This window comes from Tenrec ecaudatus, chromosome 1, assembly GCF_050624435.1.
Source record: "Tenrec ecaudatus isolate mTenEca1 chromosome 1, mTenEca1.hap1, whole genome shotgun sequence".
Taxonomy (NCBI): Eukaryota; Metazoa; Chordata; class Mammalia; order Afrosoricida; family Tenrecidae; genus Tenrec; species Tenrec ecaudatus.
In genome coordinates, this window is record NC_134530.1 from 24483458 (window position 1) to 24505857 (window position 22400).

Here is a 22400-nt window from a genome sequence, read left to right on the forward strand (position 1 = left end):
TCCTCAACCCCTCCTCCTTACATACACAAGGTCCTCCTGGCAGCTGTAGCCGTATGTCTGAACAGTTAGTCCTCAGTCTGCACTCTGGGAGCGTCTCCCAGGAGAGGGAAGCACAATCCGAACATGCTGGCTTTGCTCCGGCCAAGGCCCATGGCTTTGATGAGGGTACAGGAGAGTGTGGTGGAAATCACAAGAAGGCATTTGCTCCCCAGCCCTCCCACCCACGAGATTCAGACTCAGTGAACAATATCCTTACCCCAGGAGGGAGGCTTTCTTCACGGCCCCTGGCTTGGGCGTGGAAGACTAGACAAGCACACCGCTAGAATGGGGCAGCTGTACTTCCTCCACCCTGGACTTGGACCAAAGTTCAGCTTGTGGTCCTGGTGGATAAACACAGGGTGCCAGTCCCACTTACTGAATTTTTTTTAGAACACCCTCCCTCTGTGCCCGCCGATTTCGGGACCAGAAAACCAGAGCAATATCTAGGCAACGGAGGGGAAGTGTGTGGCTCAGCCTTCCCGGCTCGTCCAGGGCTGAGATGCGGTGGTTCTGCATGTGTGGGAGTCACTCACACAGATGAGAGGATGTTTGGGGCTTGAGGTGCCCTGATTTCTTACCCCTCCATCTCTCAGGGAGACAAAGAACCTCTTTCCTGAACCAAGGAGGTACCAAGCTTCCTAGCCCAGTCCCGGAATCCATCTCTCAAGCTGATAGCAGCGGTGCCTCTACCCTGGGCCCAGCTCCCACCTCCATCCCAGCCTTTCACCCAGCCATTACCTGGCTGCCTAGAGATGCTTAACCTTGAAGTAGAGTCACCTGCCTGTGGTCATATTGTAGAGAGGTACACAGTATCCAAACAAGTGCGCGCGCGCACACACACACACAGAGACACAAGTACTCTTCTCTGAGTTTTTATTTTTTAAGTGAGAAAGAACCCTCCTTACTTCCTGTCCGTGGCTTCTCCCGGCCATAGGCCAGGATCCTGCTCCCTCATCAATTTTAAGAAAGCCCCTTCATGCCCTTTGCCCTCTCTCCATTGAGCCGCATTTGTGTTGAGAGCCACAGTGGGAGGATGGCCCTCAGAGGAGCCACGAAGGGCTCTGTAGAGAAATGACTGTTGGCTGAGCCTGTATCCCTGCTGAGAAAGACTAATCCTAGCTGACAACTATGAGTTGGCAGCCGCAACAGACTTAACCCAGGACGACAGACTTCACTCTAAGTCACGTAAACAGACTGCTGACTTAAGAGCCCTTGTTCTCCCCAATTGATACACGAAGAGATGAAGGCCCCCGTCAGGCTCCCCACATGACTCTCGACATCAGGCAAGGGATTGGAACGTGGTTTCACTTCCACCCACCAAGGCCCACGGAGGAGATGATAGAGAGACGTGGCCTGGACCCTCCTCTGTGACCAAGGTCTTCCCTGCTAGAGACATGCCCACCATCTGGTTGCAGTTTTGAAACTACAGGCATGTGGCTTTTGTCTTCTCACATTGTTAATACGTCTTGGTTTAAAAATATAGCTAATAATAACAATAACAGCCCATCTTTGATCACCCACATCACAAAAGACTTTCTTTGTTGGAGGGAATTGGGATGCAATTTTTTGGGGGGTGGGGAGGCTCGGTTCATGCTTCCTGCCTTTGCCCCCTCCTCTCCTGTCACCCAGTCTCCTTTGCCCTGCACCCATCCCCCTCCATGATGGGAGGGTGTGCTGGTCTTTTCAAATGTGGGTGGTTTGTCTTTTGATCTTTCACTTAGGGACGCGTGGATGTTTTGCGTGTGCTGTGTGTGTGGCATGCGTGTGAGTGTGCGTGAATGTGTGTGAATAGCCTTGGATTCTGCTGGTTTTGCTGTGAGCTGCAGTGTTCTGTGGGTCTGTGGTATCTGACACTGTGGACATTAATGTACTTCTTGGACATTTTAATAAATTTTTTTAACAGTTCAACTTGCCTGTCTGCCCCAGGCATCTTCCTTCCTTTATGGAGCAGGGATGTAGCGAGCAGCTCCGTGAGCCATACATTGTGCTGGGGGCATCGTGGTACATGGGAGAGACATGGCCCCGGGGGTGGTCAAGGGCAGACTCCTCAAGGAGGTGCTGGTGGGCAACGATGGCCGGAGGAGCAGGGCTAGCTAGAGAAGGAGGTAAGAGAGGACGGGTTTTAGGCAGAAGGGAAAGAAGCCATTAGGGAGTTGGATGGAGCCGTTGTGGCTGAGTAGAGGGAGTGAAGGAGGACGGGGAGAGGTGAGGTCAGACTCAGGGCCATTCGGGCTATTGTGAGGAGTTTGGGTTCTATTCTGAATGGAATAATGGCAACAACAACCACAAAAAAAGCGCCAAATCATACCCTCAGCATGGCCAAAAGGTAAATGCCAAGCTTTTTGGTAATCACTGTTCAAGGCAAAGACAAAGGATTAGTTGCTTTATAAAGAGCTCCCAAAAATCAGTAACAAGGGCTCCTCATTCAGGAACTGCATTCAGGAACCATACAAGCTCATAGATAGGAAATACAGATGGCTCTTATACTAAACATATGTGCCACAAAACAAGGCAGCATCTTTAAAAGCACATTAAGGTAAACTGGGGAATAGGAACAAAAGGGGATAAACTAATCCAACGTAAGTGACCTTGCCTAATCAATGATGAAGAGATGCCTGGACTGAAAATGGCTTAGCATTCACTCCACAGCTACTCCTAAGATCAAAGTGGGTGGGATGTGTGTGGCCGGCAGTTAGATACTCAACTTCACATAGACTAAGAATGGGAAGTAGCAACCGTGTTCGAGACAGCACTTTAAAAAAAAATCAGTTTGACGAAGGAAAGTGACAAGGTGCTGTTCTGGGGAGCATGTGGGGAAATACGTCAGTTGACTCACCTCTAGGAGGGACTTAATTTGGAGATCACGACAACAGGCTCAAATATAACAACAGTTGTGAGGATGGTACCCGATTGGGCAGTGTGTTACTTCTGTAATGGTTTGTCAATTTGAGACGATTAAGAGTGAAGGGGTGGAGTCTAGCCCACCAATCAGGTGATAGCCAATGAGGCCTCTGTGTCAGCATGGCCTTTCCTGAGCCTTCCCCTGGGGATTCTGGGAATTCCTGGATTTCCTCCTTGGAAGCGGGAGAGACTGCTCAGTTCCCGACATGACACGTGGAACTATACTAGTGCCCTGAGCTGGAGAAGCCACGTGGAGATCCCCCCCCACCCCCGGCTGGATCCACAGATGTTGACAACACGGCTGGATCCACAAGATGCTGACAACACAGCTGGATCCACAAGACTTCCCACCCACCGGCCTGTGATCTTCCTGCATTCAGCGTCATTGCACGTGTCTCGTGAGTCTGAAGAGGACTTGCAAAATAAGAGGGGGGGACTTTCTAGATTAGTATCAGACATATGGGCTAATATCAGGCTTGATCTGGACTGGGCTGGGATGTTTTCTCAATATTCAACTGCTCTTGTATAGAAAGCCCTTTCTTAGACAGGTATGAGTGTCTATGAATTTGTTTCTCTAGTCTACCTGGACTGACACAGGCAGTGTTTCTGATATACTCAGGGGACAGGGCTGCTATGAGTTAGCCCCAACTCATGAGGTCATAATGACTGCCTGGCCCAGCCAGGCCCTGTCCTGTGATTACTTGGAATTAGACCATTGTGATCCATGTTGCTGTTGTTACTGTTAGGTGCTGTCCAGTCGGTTCTGACTCACAGTGACCCTCTGCACAAGAGAATGAAACATTGCCTGTTTGAGCCCACGGCTGTGGCCACGGTGTCAGTCCATCTCACAGAAGGTCTCCCTCTTTTTCACTGCTCCTCCACTGTACCAAGCATCATATCCTTCTCCAGGGACTTGTCTCTCCTGAGAACAGGTCCAAAGTCCGTGAGAGGAAGTCTCGCCATCCTTGCCTCTAATTCGTACCCTGGCTGTACATCTTTCAAGACAGATGTGTTTGTTCTTCTGCCCAGCTATGACATTTTCAATCTTCTTCACCAACGCCGTCATTCAAATGCATCCCTTCTTTGGTGGTCTCCTTTATTCAATGTCCCACTTTCACATGCATAGGAGACGAGTGGAAATACCATGGCTTGGGCCGGCCACACCTTGATCCCCAAAGGGACCTCCTTGCTCTTCTGCCTAGGCTTTCCAATGGCTGACCGTTGGAGGGAGGTTGACAGGCCTTTCCCTCTAGTCTGTCTTAGTCTGGAAGCTCCGCTGAAACTTGCTAAGCTTCACAGCAGTGTGTGAACCTCCATAGACGATGGTGGGGGCTGCACATGAGGTGCATTGACTGGGGAGCAAACCTGGGCCTCCTGCATGGCACCACCATGTCCCTGGGGGCTGTTGTAACAGAGTTGTAAAAGCCAGTTGAGCGGCTTATGAGAACAGAAAGGTGCTGTCTCACTGTTTTTGAGGCTTGGAAATCAGGCTGCCGGCTGTCAATTCTTCTGGAAGCTCTGAAAGAAGCGACTCTGGTCCATGTCTCTTTCCCAGTTGGCTCTGGCACTCCTTGGCTTAAATCTGCACCTGCCCTCCTCCATCACATGGCCCTCTCCCCGATGTCTCTTCAGTTTGTAAGACACCACACCTAGTGGATTAGGACCCACCCCACACCAATCTCCCCTTATGTGAACTGATAACATCTTGCAAAGACCCAATTTTCATTCATTCATTCATTCATTCATTCATTCAAGACCTGATTTTCAAACAAGGTCTTGAGATTAGGACTCAGACATAATCTTTTGGGGTGATACATTCAGTCCATAACCCTTCCCATCTCCCTATTTGGAGACCTAGAAGTAACCTAACCACAGAGGCTGGCCTGCCATCTGCCTCAGAGAAGGGTCTGAGTCTCTGGAAACTGTAGCGCACACGGTGAAGAAGGTTGTTATGTGACCATCCCTCTTCTGCAATCAAAGGGGTTGATCACACCCTTTGCTCTCCTCACTTCGTATCCCAGAAACGTCCTGATGCTCCTCTGCCCACACCTTCCCTGGACTCCAGGGGAAATGCACAAGCTCATGGCCTTCCTTGACTTCCACTTGCAACTTGATCACCACGCCTTTCTCTCTGGTTCTCCTTAGTCAGGAGTGCCACGGGAGCCTTCTCAGTGGCATTGCAACAGACGAATCTGCACTGATGGATGGGTGTCGAGAGGTTCCAACTGGAACCCATGCCTACTGAGTAGAGGGTGAGAATTTTCCTGGTGAAACGACAATGCCTTCTGTACTGCTTTCCTGATGTCTTAAATCCCCAAGTTACACACACACGCACGCACACACACTACACACACACACTACACACCCCACTTACTTGCTCTGTGCTTGCAGGCTTGTGAGCTTGGGGTTGAGAAAGCGCAGATGCCACTGAGGGGAGGAGGGTCTCCAGGGAGAGAGTGGGGGGCAGGATGGGGGAGAGGAGAGGACAAAGCAGTGGGGAGAGGAAGGGGGCTCAGAACGAAGAGACGTGCTCCACAGCACACCAAGGCACCACCAAACACACCCAACGTGTATTTATTAATGATTCACCGGTGGCTCCCTTTTCTCATTCATCAAAGAAACCAAGGTTTATTGAGCCCACACCATATGCCTTGCACTCACAAAACCTCAGAACAGGCCTGATTGGAATCACGGCGCAGAACAGGAGACGAGGCGCAGAGAGGCTTTGTCACGTGGTCACACAGTGAGCAAGGGGAGGAACTGAACCCAAGTCCACCTGGTTTCAAAAGCCAGGTGATTTCCCAGAGATGGGTGTGACATGAAGGATGGCTTCCCAGAAGGATCCCAGGGTGACTCCTAGAGAGACCAGAGAACTGGGTCCTCCTTGGGCTGGGTGGTCTCCCTGGAAGTCTCCCCCAAAGGTGGTTCTCCGAATGGAAAGTGCAGTTGGGGCCTCCTCACACTGTCCAGATCACCCTTTAGACCCTGGAGCTGGAGTAGAAGTTCAGGTTCAGGGAGATCCCATCCCCCCTGTGGAGTCTAAAGAGGAATATGGCGTTCAGTGGGAGGGAACAAGGGCCCTGCTTGCACAACTCGGGGGGGGGGGGGCTGACTCGCCTGTTTATCTTCAGCTGTACCATGGCGCTGCCCATCTGGCGGGTGTTGTGAGGAACAGTGGTGGGTGTCTCATGCACAGCTGCTGTCTGGCAGGTAGTTAACGTGCAGAAAGAAGGTGGCCAGTAACCCCTGAGCCCAGTGCTGTCTGCAGAAGCTGCCTGGATGGGGCATACCTGAGGGATACCTGGATTGAGGGGCAGTCTGCAGGTGGGAAGTACCCCTGGCAATTAGCCCCTCCGTGGAGAAGTTCCTGAGCAGTCAGGCGACTGTCCTGAGGAAAATGTTGACAGCCTTCAGGACTCGTTTGGTGGGACAGGGCCCTGTCTCCCAGGAAAGCCTAGGGGAACAGGTCTTTGTTACCTCGCACATCAGTTTGGTGTCATGGCAACAGTGAGTGGGTCCAAGCCACCTGGGGAGGAACTTGGGGGGTGGAAAGGGGGAGGTGTTGGAGTTGAGTTTGGGGGAGGGGCACCCTGTTTCCATGGTTATAACGAGGCATCAACATTCTGGGTCACGCTGGGGGCAGCTGGAGAAAGTGAGGCCACCGAGCCTAAGGATAGCTGGAAGCAGCTATAGGACTAGAGGGAGGGAAGGGGGAGGTGGGATAGGTGTGGTATCCATGGTTACAGTGGGGAAGGGGTACTGTGTCCATGGATGTGAGCCATGCAGCAAGGGGGGGGAATGTCTCTCAAGGTGACAGGTAGAGGCTGTGCCAGTCTCCTTGGTGACAGTGGGAAGCGGGGCGGCTGGTCCCCATAGTAACAGTAACAGGCCTTATGGGTTCTGTGGCCCCAGGGGTGGGAGGTGGTCTCTTTGGTGACAGCCCGGAAAGGGGGTGCCAGCTTCCAGGTGGGGCAGATTTGTTCCCATTCAAGGGAGACACCTGAGAAGAGGGGTGGCTGGCGGTCCCATGAGCCAGCTGGGGACCGACGTTACAATCTGTCTTCATCAGGGCGGTCTCTTGGGAAACGGGAGAGGTAACCTGGAGACAGCCTGCTCATCCAATCTTCAGGAGCTTCAAGGAGATGAGACCCGATCTCCAGCTCACTGGCGGGCAGAGGGCGTGGCCACCTGGTACCCTCAGGTTTCCATTTGCTCTCCTGATGGGAGCAATGCCTTGTTCAGTGCCCAGATGGTCCGGGGGTCCAGCCTCCAGGTGACTGTGGGGGTGGCCTGTTTGCAGGTGACCGAAGGAGGCGGAGCCAGCCTTCAGGAGAAATGGTCTCTCTAGTTCCTCGCCAGGATTCCTTCGGGGGCGTGGCCCATCTCTCCTGGAGAAAGTGGGGGGGGGGGTGTAGGGATATTGGGGGTACCAAGTGTTTAGGGGACTTCAAGGGGTACAGTCAGTCTCCAGGGGACCTCAGGAGGAATATTCGGTCACCAGGGACTATAAGGGGCATAGTGAGTCTTCAAGAACTGCAGGCGGCATGGGCAGCTTCCTGGAGATCCAAGACGCTCGGCCAGTCTCCAGGCGCCCCAGTTGCCTCGCCTGCCAGACCTAGACGCGTAGCGGGGTCCAGGCAGCAGGGTCTCGAGCGCCTCCCGCCCAGCCGCCGCCGCCCGCCCAGCCCCAGCCCCAGCCGCCAGGTGCAGGGTCTGGCGCGCCAGGCGCGCGGTAACAGTAGACGCCGAAGAGGCGGCGCGCCGCATCTGGGAAGCCCAGGCTGCGCACGCCAGGCCGGCGGCCCCCGCAGCGCGCACGCGGGTTCACGATAGGGTAGCGCGCGCTCCCGTCGGCCAGCCAGCCGGCAGTGCAGCGGTCCAGCAGCTGCATCTTCCAAGCGGCGAACAGCTGCCCCACCTTGGCAACGGCCGCGCCGCGAGCCGCACACGCCCGCGCCGCCTCCTTGAAGGGCACGGGCCGCAGGGGCTTCAGGAAGAACACGCGCCCTGCGGGGGGCGGAGAGGCGATTAGGGTTGAGCCCAGAATCCTGGAGCCAGGACCCTTTGTAGCAGGCGATCCCGGCCTCGGGGACTAATGATTCTTACACCCCTCTGTATCCCGGGCCCCTGACCTCAGCATCCACAGCTTCGGGGGTAACTTACACACCTACAGGGGACCTGACCTCAGCCAGGGCAGTTTCAGTGCCCAGCAGAGTTCGACTTCCGGGCAATGGCGCTCTACGAGTCGGGTCCGCTGAGGGTGGGGCCTTGCATTCTGAGGGGAGGGGGACTGGGCATGCTGGGCGGGGCCTCCTCTTAGGACCTACGCACCCGGGAGATTGGAGGTGAAACAGAAGGCATCGTAGCGCTCCTCGGCGTTATGGCGGTAGCCGTAGTTGCGCACGCCCCCGGAGATGCTGCCACTGGCTCCGGGACTCATGGCCCCACCGCAGGGCTCCCGGGGCTGGCTCACCGGGTACTGCACGGAACCGTCGCGAAGCCAGCCTGCATTGCACCAGTCCAGGCCGTCGCGCCAGGCTGCGTGCAGCTGCTCGGCCGAGGCCAGAATGCCATCCTGCTCGGCGCAAGCACGCTGAGCCTCAACGAAGGTCAATTTGTAGCGGCCCCCACGGGGGTGGTAGGGGAAGACCACGCCTGCGGGGGATGGAAGGGGGTCAGCCTGACTCCCAGCTGCCCATACCCGCCTCACCACAGAGGAGCCCGACGCACAGAGGCCCTTGGATTTTTATCCTTGGGTTTGGCCTCAGATCTGGCCACACCTTGCCCAGGCTCACATGCCCCCTGGCTCCCATTCTTAAGTTTGGGACTCTCTTAACCTAAGCATTTAATAGACTTAATAATGTCCACCCTTTCCCACTTTTGGAGGCATTGCTAATGCTGGTGTCTCTACTAGACCTTCTGTTGTTGAACTCCTACTCATCCTTCAAAACCCAGTTCTCACAACCCATCTCTATTAGAATCTACTCATGTATGCTTTTCTCTGTGTTCCTCCACCCTTGGGTCTTTCCTTCTGGTCCAGCCTTGACCCCCACGGAGCTCGAGTGGGACTCCCCAGAGTAGGAGCCCCAGGAAGGCTGGCCCTGGGTGAAAACCCCTTTGGTCCTCAGCATCACCAGAGGCTCCTTGGTTCTAATTGGTCTTCCCTTCTTATGACCCTGGGCTGTGATTCTCCTCAGATTCACAATCAACTCAGCTCACCCGAGCTCTGGCTGTCTTGTGTTTGAGAGGCAGCGCTTGGGTTTGAGATGGATTTTCTCAGCAGAGAGAAGACCTTGAGCCTTGACAGCCCGGGGTTTGAATCCCAATTCCACCATTCTTTAACAAGCACTTTGCAAGGCTCAATCTTCCCAGCCAATCCGCCATCTATTGAACATCTCCTCCAAAATTAACAAAAATAAAATTTCCAAAGCTCTTCAACCATGCACCTAACACACGGAACACACTGGTCAAGGAGAGCTTCTGCTACTCAGGAACCTGGTGGTGCTGTGGGTAAGGCGCCGGGCTGCTCACCTCGAGGTTGGCAGGTCAAACCTACCAGCTGGTTCCACAGGACAGAGGTGAAGCTATCTGCTTCCCTAAAGATTTCCAACCTTAGAAATCCCATAGTAGCACAAGCCCGAATCAGCTTGATGGCAGTGGGTTTTTCTGTTTGCTTTTGTTTTCTTTCCCTCTCCCTCTTTCTGCTGCTCTTGCTGCTAGTTCACTACTTAACAGAGTCCGGTTCCGAACCTTCTAAGCTGGATTGTAATAAAAGCAAACCAAGTGAGAAGGATCCCACCTACCTCCACAGTCAACCAATCAGACCATCCCCCTTTCCCATCCACAGCGATTGGCTCACACGTAGATATATGATTCAAGGTGGGCCAATGAGGAACAACTCTGGGATCTTAGCTGGAGCTCTGAGGAAAGTAATTGCTGAAGTGGGAATAAAGGCACAGGAACTAGTGTTTTTGGTTCCTGCCTGATGAGAATCCCTCCCCCACACCACACACGAATCCTGACATGGTGTGAGCACCTGGAGTTTACTGTGCCTGAAGCCTACCCTACCCCAAGCTTTGTCCCCCTTGGTACTATTGACATTTTGGATGAGAAAAATTTTAGGTGGAGGGCATTCGAGCCTTAGTTCACCAAAGGCCAGTAGCAAAGCCCCTCCAGTCAAGTGTAACAACTGAAAAAAATCCCCAGGCCTTGCCAGCGTCCCCCTGGGGATCTAGTTGCCCTAGGGGAGAAACAGTGTCTTACTCCGGCAAAGCCTCTGTATTCCTTTCTGGTCTGTTTACCTTCCAGGTCCAGCTTGACCATGCCGGTGTCATCCTCCAGCTCATTGGTGACCTCGCACTCATAGCGTCCGTAGTCCTGCAGCGTAACGTTGCGGAGGACCAGCGAGGCGTCCCCAGGCCCGTCACCCTGCAGCTCGGCCCGCCCTCGGTAGCTGCCGAACGCCCGGTGCTGGGGACCCAGCGCCACGAAGACATCAGCGAAGGCCAGAGGGTCCACCACCTTGGTCCACTTAAGGCGGATGTCGTCGTGGCCGTCGGCAGCTGCCTCGTAGTGGTAGCGGCAGGGCAGGACGATGGTGCCACCCCGGTGGCTGACCACCTGCCCGGGTGCGGTCTGCACCACCACCGAGCCTGACTCGCCCTCTGCAGGCGACAGAACGGTCATCAGGGAGGTGGGGCGGGGGGCGGGGCTCCAGGAGAGGCGGGCTGGGGAGGGACTGGAGAGACAGAGGAGCTGCAAGGGGGATTCGGAAAGGAGGTGGCTCCGAGGTGGGCGAGGCCGGGTGCCGTGGCCAGCAGTGACGTCCTACCTCCACCACGCACCCGGAACTTACTCTAGGCCGCAATTTAGGGGGTGCCTTCCCGACCCCTGCGGGGCCAGACCTCTGCCCGCGGCTCCTACTCACCCAGCACGTGCACGACTTTCTTCCGGCCGCGTTGCGCCTCCTTGGGGACTGCGAGCAGCAGGAGCCCCCAGGTCGCAGCCCAGAGCACGCGGGGCCCGCGGGCCGCCCGGGCACACACCTGGGAGGTGGGTGCGCAGGTTGGCCCGCCTGTGGGCCTCCCTGCCTCGCGGCGGGGACCTCAGTACCGGACAGACCTCCAGGGAGGGGACCAGAGGAATCTCCAAAGAAGACTGCACCCCGCACCCCCACATCTGTTCCGGGACCCTCACACCCAAGGCCCAGGGACGCTCCCTGCCTCCCCCTAAGTCAGTCATTCGGAGCCCAGGCCCGGGGCTGGGGGACGGGGGGATGGGGAGGAGCTGGAGCCCGGAGCGGAGCCGCGGCGGCAAGGTTATCCGTGCGCCAGGAGACTGCAGCAAACGGGGCCGGCGGGGGGTGGGGGGCAGAGACGGAGAGAAGAGACTCCGGGAGAGCGAAAAGGCCACACGGAGGGGAGGCGAGAGGGCGAGATCCAAGAGCGGACGAGAACAGGGCAAGGGACACGGAGGGAGAGGGTCACGGTAACAGACAGCAGAGCAAGTTAGGGGGAGAGGGGAGAAGAGAAAGGGGGAGGGAGACAGCGAAAGAGAGAGACGGAAGAGGGGGCGAGATAGAAGAGGATGGGGCAAGGCAGACACGGGGAAAGAAACTCCGAAAGACTCAGATCCAGAGACACAGAAACAAAGAGAGACAGAACCCGGCAAGAGAGAGACCGAGATGGTTCCCCGCTGGTCCCGCAGCCCCCCACTCACCATCCTGCCCGCACGCCCCGGCCGAGGCCCCCCGCGCCGCGGGACAGCGTTCTGCAAACTCCCAGGAAGATCTGGGCAGGTCTCTGCGGGCAGCGCAATCCCGGTGTCTGCCTGCAAGGGGAGGAGGGGGGCGGGCGGGGTGGGAGGGTGGCGTTAAAGGGAACGCCGCTTGCTCGCTTGCTAGCTTCCTGGAGGGGTGGCCTGGGACGCGGGTGGTCAATGCAGAGCCAGGTCCCCTGACACCGCAGCCCCCACTTGCTGACCTTGGGACAGTGAAGGAAACCTCTCCGGGCCTCAGTTGATTCATCTTTGCAGTGAAGAAAGCGGTGGGGGTGGGGATCTTCCCTCTCAGATATCCTGCGTGGGCAGGGAGCTAGGAGACCTGTAAAGGGGGCATGTCTGTTTCACTGGGTGACCTTGACTCTGGCACCCAAAAGGCTCTCCCTTCGGCAGCGTGGGAGCCCCTACAAGGATCACACGTGGAATGGAAGAGATGGCCTGGGATGAGGGCCATAGGGGTGGCTGAAGAGTGACAGATCCAAACCCAACTCTGTCCCTTGCTCCCTGAGGGACCTGAGAGAGGCTTGAACTATTTGCGCCTCAACAGAACAGAGTGTGGAGCCTTTTGAGGAGGAAGCAACGGCTAGACATTGCCAACCCAAACCCAACACCATCAAGTTGATTCCAACTCACAGAAAGCCTTCTAGAGGAGGAGCCCTGGTGGCAGAGGGGTTGGGAGTTGGGTTGCCAATTACAAGGTCAGCAGTTCGAAACCACCAGCTGCTCTGCAGGAGAAAGCTGGGGCCTTCTATTCCCATAAAGAGTTATAGCAGTGGTTCTCAACCTGTGAGTCCTGACCCCTTTGGGGGTCGAACAACCCTTTCACAGGGGTCACCTAAGACCATCAGAAACACATTTTTCCAATTGTCTTAGGAACTGAGACACCACTCCTCTGTCTGTCTCCAAGCGGGTCAGCGCACAGGCAGATGCGCCCACATACGAGTACCCGGCATGAAGACTGTTACCCATGCTACACCATGCTTCAAGACAAAGTTTCATTTATTTGTCATTAGAAATAAATATTTCACAATATAGAATTAGTTGTTTTTGTGATTCATCCCTATGCTTTATATTAATTTGTAACAATGAAAATACACCCTGCATATCAGATATTTACATGATGATTCATAACAGTAGCAAAATGGCAGTTATGAAGTAGCAATGAAAATAATGTTATGGTTGGGGGTCATCACAACATGAGGAATTGTATTAAAGGGTCATGGCATTAGGAAGGTTGAGAACCACTGAGTTACCGTCTCAGAAACCCACAGGGGCAGTTCTATTCTGCCCTGCAGTGGGGTCACTCTGAGTCAGCAGCTACACAGTGGCAGTGAGTGCAAGGAGAGTAGGTCCTCCCTCAGGGTTGCCAAGTCTGAAATCTTCAGGGCATCCGATGGTCATTATCTTTCCCCCATGGAGGAGCGGCTGGGTTTGAACTGCCTACCTCTCAGCTAGTGCTTTAAGCGCTGTGCCACCAGGGCTCCTAGATACATCCCAGCTCCACTGTCATCGAGTCGAGACTCATAGCCACCCCATAAAGGATTTCAGAGGCTGTTCATCTTTACGGGAGCAGACATCCTTATCTTTCTCCCAGAGTGGCTCCTGGGTTTGAACTGCCAGCCGCCTGCTTAGACGCCTATTGCTTACAGGACAGCACCACAGGGATGGCTCCATCCTAAATATAAAGCAACCCATTCATTCACTCACTGCCATCAAGTCGATTCCAACTCCCAGAAACTCTATAGGACAGGTTAGAACTGCTCTTGTGCGTTTCCAAGACTAGGTCTCTATGGGAGTAGAAAGCCTCATTCCCTCCCCGCCACCCTACAGCCTCATCCCCTGACTCTACCTCCACCCACAGGGCTGCTGTTGACTTAGAACTTCTGACCTCACAGTTAGCAGCCCAACACATAAATCACTATGCCACCAGACGCTTGGATACATAAACAAAAAACAAACTCACTGCCATCACATCAACCGACTCATAGCAACCTAATGGGACAGGGTAGAAATGCCCCTGTGAGTTTCTGAGCCGGTCACTCTCCACTGAAGTAGAAGGCCTTGCCTTGTCTTTCGCCTGCAGAGCAGCTGGTCGTTTCAAACTGCTGACCCTGTGATTGGCAGTCCAATGTGTAACCACTATACCACCAGGGCTCCTCTTAGTTACACAAGGGGGTACCCCCAAATCTAGAATTTTATTTTCAAAGCTATGCATTTTATTTTATTTTTTTACAAAACAACCTATGACCTTGAAAGTACTCTGCATTACACTTAATACATTTGTCAAATCTGGAATTCCATTCTTGGAAACATTTTTCAAACTCATCTCTTTGGATAGCTGATAGCACCTTCATCATTTTTTTTCGTCACCTCTTCTATGTTGTCATATCATTGTCCTTTTATGTCCCTCTGCATCCATGGAAACAAAAAGTAGCAGGGAGGTCAGGTGAGCAAGGGGCGTGGGCAAGAGAGGCACGCTGTTTTTTGCCCAAAACTGGCCCACTAAGCTGGCTGTGTGAGCAGATGTATTGTCACGGTGGCAAAACCAGTCCCCATCTGCCACAAATCAGGCTTTTTTGGTTGCACTGTGTTATGCAATCATTTCAGAACCTCTAAATAGAAAGCTTGATTAACAGTCTGACCTGGTGCACTATAAGTCAACATTCTCGTCCATTAGGGAAGTTGACCGACATCCAGCATGAGATTTGTCATCAATCGATATTTCACCTTTTTGGAAATAAGAAAAACACTCCTACACTTGAGTTTTCCCAATAGTGCTGTCCTTATAAGCTGTGTTCAACATCTCAACAGTTTCTGAGGCATTTTTCCTGAGCAGGAAACAAAATTTCACAGCCGCATGCTGTTCTCTTAAATTGGCCATCACACACACACACGGTTCTAGTGAAACTTTTACAAAAATATTCACTGTGACCAGAGAGAACATCCCCAGGTGAAGCCACTGGGTGCACTAAATCAGAGCGAGTTGCTCAATGCTTGCCTAGCGTTTGTGTGGGTTGGGGGATGTGTACTACGAAAGCTCTGCTCTGTCCAGCGCAATTCCAGTTCTTTTTGGGTACCCCCTCGTATATAGGAGGTGCCTAAAAAATATGGGTGGAGTCAGGGAGCAGGGTAGCTAACCAGCCACAGGTACTGGGGGACCCTGGGCAAGCCCTTGACCTCTGAACTTGGTTCCTCACCCAAAGGAAACAGTGAGCTACCCCCACCCCACAGCTGCCTCTCCAAGCCTTGCATTCCCTTAAGTAAGAAAGAGCCAACCAAACTGCAGAGGCAAAATTATGGTCTGGATAGTGGGATAGGTTTGGGTCGGATACCCAGCTCAGTCACATGCAAGAAGCAGGACTTCAGACCTGCCTTCCGCCTGTTTTCCCATCTGGAAAATGGGGTGAGATCCAAGGAAGAGCATATGAGCCCCGTCCTTGGCGTGGTATAACGTACCAACAGAAATCAAGCTCACTGCCATTCATTGAGTCAATGCCCACTCATAGCAACCCCCCTGCGGGACAAGGTGGAACTGGCCCTACGAGTGTCTGAGACTGTAACTCTTTACGGGAGTAGGAAACCCTGCCTTTCTCCCGAGAAGCCGCTGGTGGTTTTGAGCTACTGACCATGCAGTTAGGAGCCGGATGTGTAACCGCTAGACCCCCAGGGCCCTTCGTTTGGTCTAGGGTAGGCGCTGACTAACTGTGCCTGACTATTCGTTACAATTTATGGATGTAGCTGGGCCTGCAGACCCTTCTTTTTCAATAAGGAGATCTCTCATTTCCTCTGGGCCTCAGTTTCTCCATCAGAAGATGAAGCTGTGTATGCCAACTAGAGGCAGACTTCTGCCGTCTCAGCACCTCCAGCTCCCAATGTTCATGCTGGTCAGGATGAGAGGAGCCTCCCCGGATTTAAGGAGAGGGTCCCCTCACCCTTACACCCTCAGACATTCAGGCAGTGACACTTTGTTGATAAAAAGGGTTTTATTATTAATGGGACGACGGATGCTGGTTGGGAAGAGGCAGGTGGACATGCTGTGGCGTTGTGGTGCTGACATCACTGAGTGTGACCCTTCTGTGGGAACACCTGCTCCCCTGGTCTCCCATCTCTCCTGCAGGCTTGAAATCACCACTGCCAGGCCCAAAGACCCCTGGAGACATCCCTTCGATCCCTAGAAAACCCACCCCAAACTTCCTGGGCCAGGGTACGGTTGGACAGGTAAACCAAGTCCGGGGCAGCCCCTCACTGCTGCTTCTTGTGTTGGGCCAGGGGACCAGCGGGTGGTGGGCGCAGGAAGAAGGCGGGCTGCTGCAGGCAGCGGAAGGCCAGTAGGTGGGGGCCCAAGGCATAGAGCAAGTTGCACAGGAAGAAGCAGCTCCAGGCATCCTCGGGCACACGGTAGGTAAAAGGTGTGCGCAGGTGCAGGGAAGCACCCATGTGCGAGAACTGTGCCTAGGGACAGAGGGAGAGAAATGATGTCAGGGGCAGGGCCAGGCCGATATCACTGACCAGCTACTCTGGAGTCTCTCAGGAGGCAGCAGAATCCTCATGGCATCTGCCTCCTCTCTCTACTTCCTTCCCAGCTATCTGTGAAAGATCCCTGGCCCACTTGCTCTTGTCTGCCTGTCTGTCCTTGTTCACCTCTTTCTGAGCTGCCAGTGTCTCCCCAGCTGCCTGTGTAGAAAGAAGCATGTTCACCCTACCAGCCCTGCAGCACCCTGCTCGGCGCTGGCACTAGCGCCTCTTCAGCTGCCAAATTTCAGAAGCACGGGACCCAATTCCTGTCAATAGGACCCTACTAACATCCTCCGTGTCCCCAAGCCCTGGTTTGATCTCAGGTTTTATCACTTCCTACTGGAAACCCAGAAATGGGTCTTTGCTCAGATGGGCTCTCTCCTGCTCAAACAACTCCCCTGGCTCTCCAGTGGCCTCCACACAAGTCCCTTAGCCGAGTTCAGCTCTCAGTATCTATCTGCCAATTTGTCTCATCTCTGCCTTCTCCCAGGGATGACCTTCTCTGTGACTTTCTTGTGTGTTTTTTTCCACTCCTGGAATGCCCTTCCCTGCAGAGAGAACTCCTACACATACATCAATGCCCAGCCCCTTTCCTCTGGCTTCCCCACATCAACACCTGCTCTTCCCTCTCCTGAGTCCTGACCTCATGAACTGAGGGTGTCACTGGCTCTGTCTTCCAGAGACTAAGCACCCTTCAGGGGCTATGCTGGGGCTTAGGCCTCCAGGAGGTCCGGCATCACCTTACCTTACACAGACATCAGCACGAAAACATGCGGTGGGGGGCCAGATATCACCCCCCCTCCACGGCTGCCCAACCCCGTCTCACCTGGCCGATGGCTCCAGCAAACACCAGGGCCCAGTCCGGCAACCAGGAGCAGCCAGGGAAGATGAGGGCATAGGCAGCCAGGCAGTAGAAGGGCAGGACGTAGAACATATATACCAGCATCTGGGGCACACAGCCCATGGGTTAGCCAGTTGCCCCAGCCAAGACACACAAGGTAGGGAGCCAGTGGGCATCTGGCCAGCCTCAGACCTCACCCAAGGTGAGACTCTGTCCATTCAGCATTCCATCCCTCTCCTGTGGAAACCGCTTCCCTATATCCCTGGGGCACTCCATGTAAACGTATTTCCCACCCACTCCATGTACTCGGTTCTTGGAGGGACAATAGGTTTGGCCAATCAGGGCGTTCTAACCATTTGGTGATAGATTGGCTACAGGATGAGCATGTGTGATGTCTGAGGCTTTTGCTTAAGCTGGGAGGTCGGGAGAGGAGTGGACTGGCAAATATGGGTTCACCCTTCTCTGGTGGCTGAATAGGGGGGGCCTCCCTACAAAAGAGGCTTCCTGGGAGTGAACTCCATGGCCCGAGAGAGAGCGGTCCATGAGCTCCTGGGTCCAGCCATGCCTGAAGTTCAAATCTGTACTTTTTAGTGGCATGGTTCCAACAGATTTGACTTGTGTTTCCAGCACCTGGTTCCAAAGATGGTCAGTGTGGCCCTTCCCACAGGAGGCCAGCTCTCCTCCCACCCCACCTTCTCACCTGCACCTTTGGATAGGCCACAGGGTCCCGCAGATAGGGCTCATACTGGTAGATGTAGACAAAGCAGGCATCTGTGGGGCAGTCCAGCACCACCTGAGGCAGACAGACAGACTCCCACCCATCACAACCGGCCTCCAAGGGAAGCCTCTTCCCTAAAAGTGGGGCCTACACTCCTTGCTCTGGCCCCCACCACCTCCTTGCGCTAGGTATTTCTCTTTGGGTGGGAATCCACAGACACTGGCACTCCAGTCAAGGCAAGAGGACAAGGTCTTTGCCATGAAATACTCAGGTCAGACTTGATAAAGAACTTTCCTGGGTGAACAGGGTGTACTTGAGGGAGGAACACGATGACCTGTGGCACTCACCAGGCCCCGAAAGAGGGTGAAGAGGCTGGCCAGGATGAGGTACACGGTGAGGGCCAGGTCTGTCGGCCGCTGCCAGAGGCCCTTTCTCTGTTCCTCCTGCACCTGGTCCGGGGGGTGGAGGAAGAGACAGGGTGAGAAGCTCATTTCTTCCTTCCTGACAACCCAGGTGTTCCAGAAAGAACTCAAACCGGGGATGGTAGGCATTTTGAGGACAAGGTGCCCAGGGGAGCCCAAATGGAGGACATTCCGACACTCACCATGTTGGGACTGCAGCAGGTGGGCGCCTGCGACTGGCTGAAGATTTTCATGCCAGCCCAGCATGGGGCCAGCATGTAGGGGATGGTGAGGAAGAAGGCAGGCCTGATCTCTGAGCTGTATTTGCCTGCCCGGATTGGGGAAGGTTGAAGATCTTAGTTCAGATCATCAAGGCCTGCCTGGGCCCATTAGCCAGGTCACAGCAGAGCCCCAGCCGGGGTGGCTTGATTCACTTGTTTGTGCTCTAATACCCTCCATAGCTCCCCAGTGCCCGTGAAGTCATCCAATAGAGAGTCCTTGTGGCTTGCCTCCACTGTGGGCTTTGGCTCCTTCTGGAACTGACTCAACCCTGGGAAGTCCAGCTGGGTCCACATATTCCGTATTCCACCTCTTCTTGCTCTGACCACTCCCTCCGAGTCCGCCTGCCTTTCTATCCACAGCCCGGGCTTTGCCGGTACTGTGCCCACACCCAGGTAACCTGCCCCTCTTGTCCCTATTTCCCAAGTCCTGCCCACAGAGCTCTCACTGTGCCCCTAGGAGCCACTCTAGAATGTCCCTCTCAAGTCAAGAGCGCTTGGGGCCAAACTTCTGGGGTCAGGGGTCCAGAATCGATGGAAGAAGTGGACTCGGGATCTCTCTTCCCACCAGAAGAACCGAGGAAGGATTGAGGGAATGGGCAGGCTGCGGATGGGGGTGAACAGGCATCAGAGAGGAGAGGCCTCTGTGGACCCTGAGCAGGGGAGGAGGGTCAGATGGGGGACTCCGAGGCACAGCCTGTGACCATGCGCAGAGGGGGCATTCCCCTGTGCCAAGTCCTCACCGAGGATATTGCCCGGGACGAACACCAGGATGCTCATGACGAAGGAGCCCAGCCAATACAGTCCAAGGTTCCGGTACCTCTTCCTGGTGGAGGAATCACAGAGTGACCAGCAAGGACCTACCCTGTGGCCTCACAGCCACACCAGGGTCCAACTGTGCCCAGGATGGAAGGGATGACAGGAGGACGAGTGTGTGTGTGTGTGTGTGTGTGTGTGTGTGTGACATGGGACACATGGCCACCAAGGTACTTAGCAACCGTCCCTGGAGGCTTCTTTCAGTCATCTCAGCCCCTTCCCAGGCTGGAGCCCCTGCAGACACTCCTGGCTCCAGCCTGGCCCAAGACCCCATCCCCTGGGAACTCTTCTTCCCTCCCGATGCCCCACCAACCTTCTGCAGATGGCTCCGGCCATGGCCAGGTAGAGGAGGTAGTGAACGATGCCATCCCAGTAGCAGATGAAGATGCCGTGGGCTGTGCGCAGGTAGGGCTCTCCCTGTGGGGGTGAGGCGAGGGCTCAGGTGAGTGTGGGGTGAGGGGACAAGAGCCATCCACACTGGGCCCCACATATACCTCCTTGGTGTAGAATTCCATGAAGCCCCCCACGTAGCCATCTTCCTGGAGCGAGATGGCGAGGTCCACCACGGAGGTGAAGGCGAAGACAGCGAACACTGTGGGAGGGTGGGCAGGTCAAGGTGAAGGATGAGCAGGGGTGGTGCTCCGCCTGATGTGGGCGGGGCTGCAGCCATCATGACAGAACTCAAGACGCAGCAGGGGCTTGGCCAGTTGTATGGCGGGGCCTAGACTGGGCAGACCAGGACTATGATGGGCTCAGGAAAGGGAAAACCCCCACCATTAGGTGACCAGGGTGGGGTGCAGGAGGGCTGGATCAGGTCCGGGTCTGGACGGCTTTCAGAGGTGGGTGTGAGCATGGCTCAGACCATGCATGGACAGGACTCTGGAATGGGTGTGGCCAGGGCAGGAAGCTGCCAATCAAGGAGGAAGATCTGAGGCTAGGCCTCCAGGTCTCACTGCTCCCTGTCCCCACTTCACAGGTCACAGGGCCCACAGATGGGACTTTGCTTGCCTGTGGGAAGAGGAAGAGTCCCTGCCTTTGGAGGGGTCTCAGGACTGATGGGAGCAGTGCCATCCTTGACATCAGGGGACCCCCAGAGTGATGAGCAGGCATAGTTTTTCAGGGACTCCCAGTATGAAGGGGTGGGGACACTGTTGAAGGTCTCCCATATAACAGGGGTGGTCCTGCAGGTCCCCACCCCAGCCTGAACGTAGAGGATGGAGGCCCTTGGTCGGACAAGCCCCCTTCCCCAGGGACTCACCTGTGTAGAGAGGGTCGCAGGAGATCTCCCCGTAGGACAGGCTGTAGATAGCCACGGAGAGCAGCACCAGGATCAGGGCGCTCATCAAGGCCACCCCCAGGGGGCTGTGGAGGGGGAAGCCATGTCAGGAGGTCCTGTCCATCCTGGTGGGTGAGGGCAGACGCTGGGTGGTCACGAGGCTGAAGTGCTATGTGTCCCTGGAACTGTCCTTTTCCATCACCAAGTGCTTGCCTATTTACCCTGCCTGGAACCCCCTTCCAGACATACCTACATCCTTTGCAAATCATCTCCATGGGCCCTCTCCTCCAGGAAGCTCTCTTTGACTCCCCCAAAATAGAATCTTTGCCCAACACACCTTTCGACGGCTGACACTTGCTTTTAATTTCATTTCCTTGGCCAGTAACTGAACAATGCCAAGCACCCCCTACGGCCAGCTCTAGCACCCACACCTGTCGGAGGGTCTCCAGTGCTTGGTTCAGCACAGCTCACTCTTTAAGACACCTCCTGGCTAAAGTTCAAGGGCCTTCATGACTCCACCTGCCCCTGCAACATCTGCCTCCACCAACCTGATAAGATAGGGTCAACCAGTTTCACAGATAACATCCAAGTGTCTGTGGGCAGCCTGCAACACAGGCGGGCAAAGCGAGAGCCAGAGAATGGGGGAAATCTGTCCAGGGACACAAGACAGGCTCTCTAGGCCCCATCTCTCTGGACACCCCACTACCCCTTAAGAGCCCCTATTCTAACCCCTTACACCCACAGGTCAATTACAGAAACCAGGGAAGACCCAGCGAGCCTCAACTGCACAGAATTCCTATGCCTCAGCTGTAAGGAGTCAGAACTAGGGGTGTGCCCATGACCCAGGTGTGGAAACAGAGACTCCCAGAGAAGACCCAGGTTCACCCTGGGTCCCAGGGAGTGGGGGGTGGAGGCAGATAAAGCCAACAACCAATCCACATGCACCCAGGGGCCAACTTGAGTTCGGCTGGGTTTGGAGCTTGGGGACACTAGGGGAAAGTGAGGCAAGGGGCAGAATCATGTCCCAGGTCTGAGCCAAGAAGCCCAGGGCAGTCAGATAGGGCCTGTGTGGGGCAATTTCCAGATTCCCTGGCATGATCAGCATACTTTGACCCAGGTAACTTTGGATCCTACCTTGGGGACATCCCCAGGGAAGACCCTAGAGACCCTCTAAAGCCCTGGCTTGTGGGGGTGTTCAGCTCCCCAATCTCCCTTCTCCCAGGCCCCAAAGAGCCCAGGTAGGGCCCGCACCCCCTGGCTATCTCCCGGGTAGAGTAGGAAGACTTCCGGTTGGATTGGGGGCGAGCTCCAGGTCCAGACCCCAGGCCCATCGCGCGCGCATCCCCCTTCCGTCCGCCTCCGGTGCACGCAACGCGCTGTCCCCCCGCGCCCGCAGCCCCGGCGCGGGCCCTCCCCGCACGCACTGCGAGAGCGCCGAGATGTGGTTGAGCGCGTAGGACACCGGCAGGGCGCCGAGAGACAGCGCCGCGATCTTGCCGGCCAGCGGCGGGATGTCCATGGTGGCTGCGCGCGGACCCCGCCGCGGCCTCCAGGGCGCTCGGCTCCGAGGCACGCCTGGGGCGCCCCGCCCCGCACAAAGGTCGCCCCCCACCCGCCGCCACCGCGACGGCCCGCCTGCCGGCTCTCCCGGAGCCTCGGCGACGCCGGGTCCCGCCTCCCCATTGGCCGTGCCCCGCCCCGTCCCTCCCCCTTACAGCTCACGGTATGTCTGTCTGCGCCTAGCCTCAGTTTCCCGACACCCCTTTTTTCCTTCGTCCTGAGGCCTCGTCCTAAGGCGTATGCATCTGGACCCAAATTCCCCCACCCACCCCCCTCA

At 55.4% G+C, this 22400-nt stretch overlaps 2 protein-coding genes across 2 annotated transcripts; both read right to left on the bottom strand.

Moving 5' to 3' along the window:
* Positions 1–7555: 7555 nt before the first annotated feature.
* Positions 7556–15668, bottom strand: HAPLN4 (hyaluronan and proteoglycan link protein 4). The gene is made up of 6 exons (XM_075557091.1): positions 15651–15668; positions 11659–11769; positions 10868–10985; positions 10242–10604; positions 8272–8595; positions 7556–7947 (listed from the first exon to the last, which is right to left on the bottom strand). The coding sequence occupies exons 1-6, from the start codon at positions 15666–15668 to the stop codon at positions 7556–7558; spliced, it is 1326 nt and encodes a 441-aa protein (XP_075413206.1).
* A 36-nt stretch (positions 15669–15704) lies between these two features.
* TM6SF2 (transmembrane 6 superfamily member 2) lies at positions 15705–22082 on the bottom strand. The gene is made up of 10 exons (XM_075557179.1): positions 21937–22082; positions 20546–20649; positions 19782–19879; positions 19601–19704; positions 19215–19297; positions 18397–18521; positions 18140–18241; positions 17775–17867; positions 17060–17179; positions 15705–16170 (listed from the first exon to the last, which is right to left on the bottom strand). The coding sequence occupies exons 1-10, from the start codon at positions 22080–22082 to the stop codon at positions 15961–15963; spliced, it is 1185 nt and encodes a 394-aa protein (XP_075413294.1). The 3' UTR covers positions 15705–15960.
* Between the last annotated feature and the right edge of the window lie 318 nt (positions 22083–22400).

What these genes read in the sequence shown, in the direction of transcription:
- HAPLN4 (XM_075557091.1), bottom strand. An exon ending in GAAAGTCGTGCACGTGCTGG is followed by an intron (nt 10,605 to 10,867) that starts GTGAGTAGGAGC and finishes TGTCGCCTGCAG; the next exon opens with AGGGCGAGTCAGGCTCGGTG. An exon ending in GGTCAAGCTGGACCTGGAAG is followed by an intron (nt 8,596 to 10,241) that starts GTAAACAGACCA and finishes CATCCCCCGCAG; the next exon opens with GCGTGGTCTTCCCCTACCAC.
- TM6SF2 (XM_075557179.1), bottom strand. Translation starts at nt 22,082, where the DNA reads ATGGACATCCCGCCGCTGGCCGGCAAGATCGCGGCGCTGTCTCTCGGC. An exon ending in CGGGCGCGGGGGGACAGCGC is followed by an intron (nt 20,650 to 21,936) that starts GTTGCGTGCACC and finishes CCCCCTCCACAG; the next exon opens with CCCCCTGGGGGTGGCCTTGA. An exon ending in GCCGGAGCCATCTGCAGAAG is followed by an intron (nt 19,298 to 19,600) that starts GTTGGTGGGGCA and finishes TTCCTCCACCAG; the next exon opens with GAAGAGGTACCGGAACCTTG.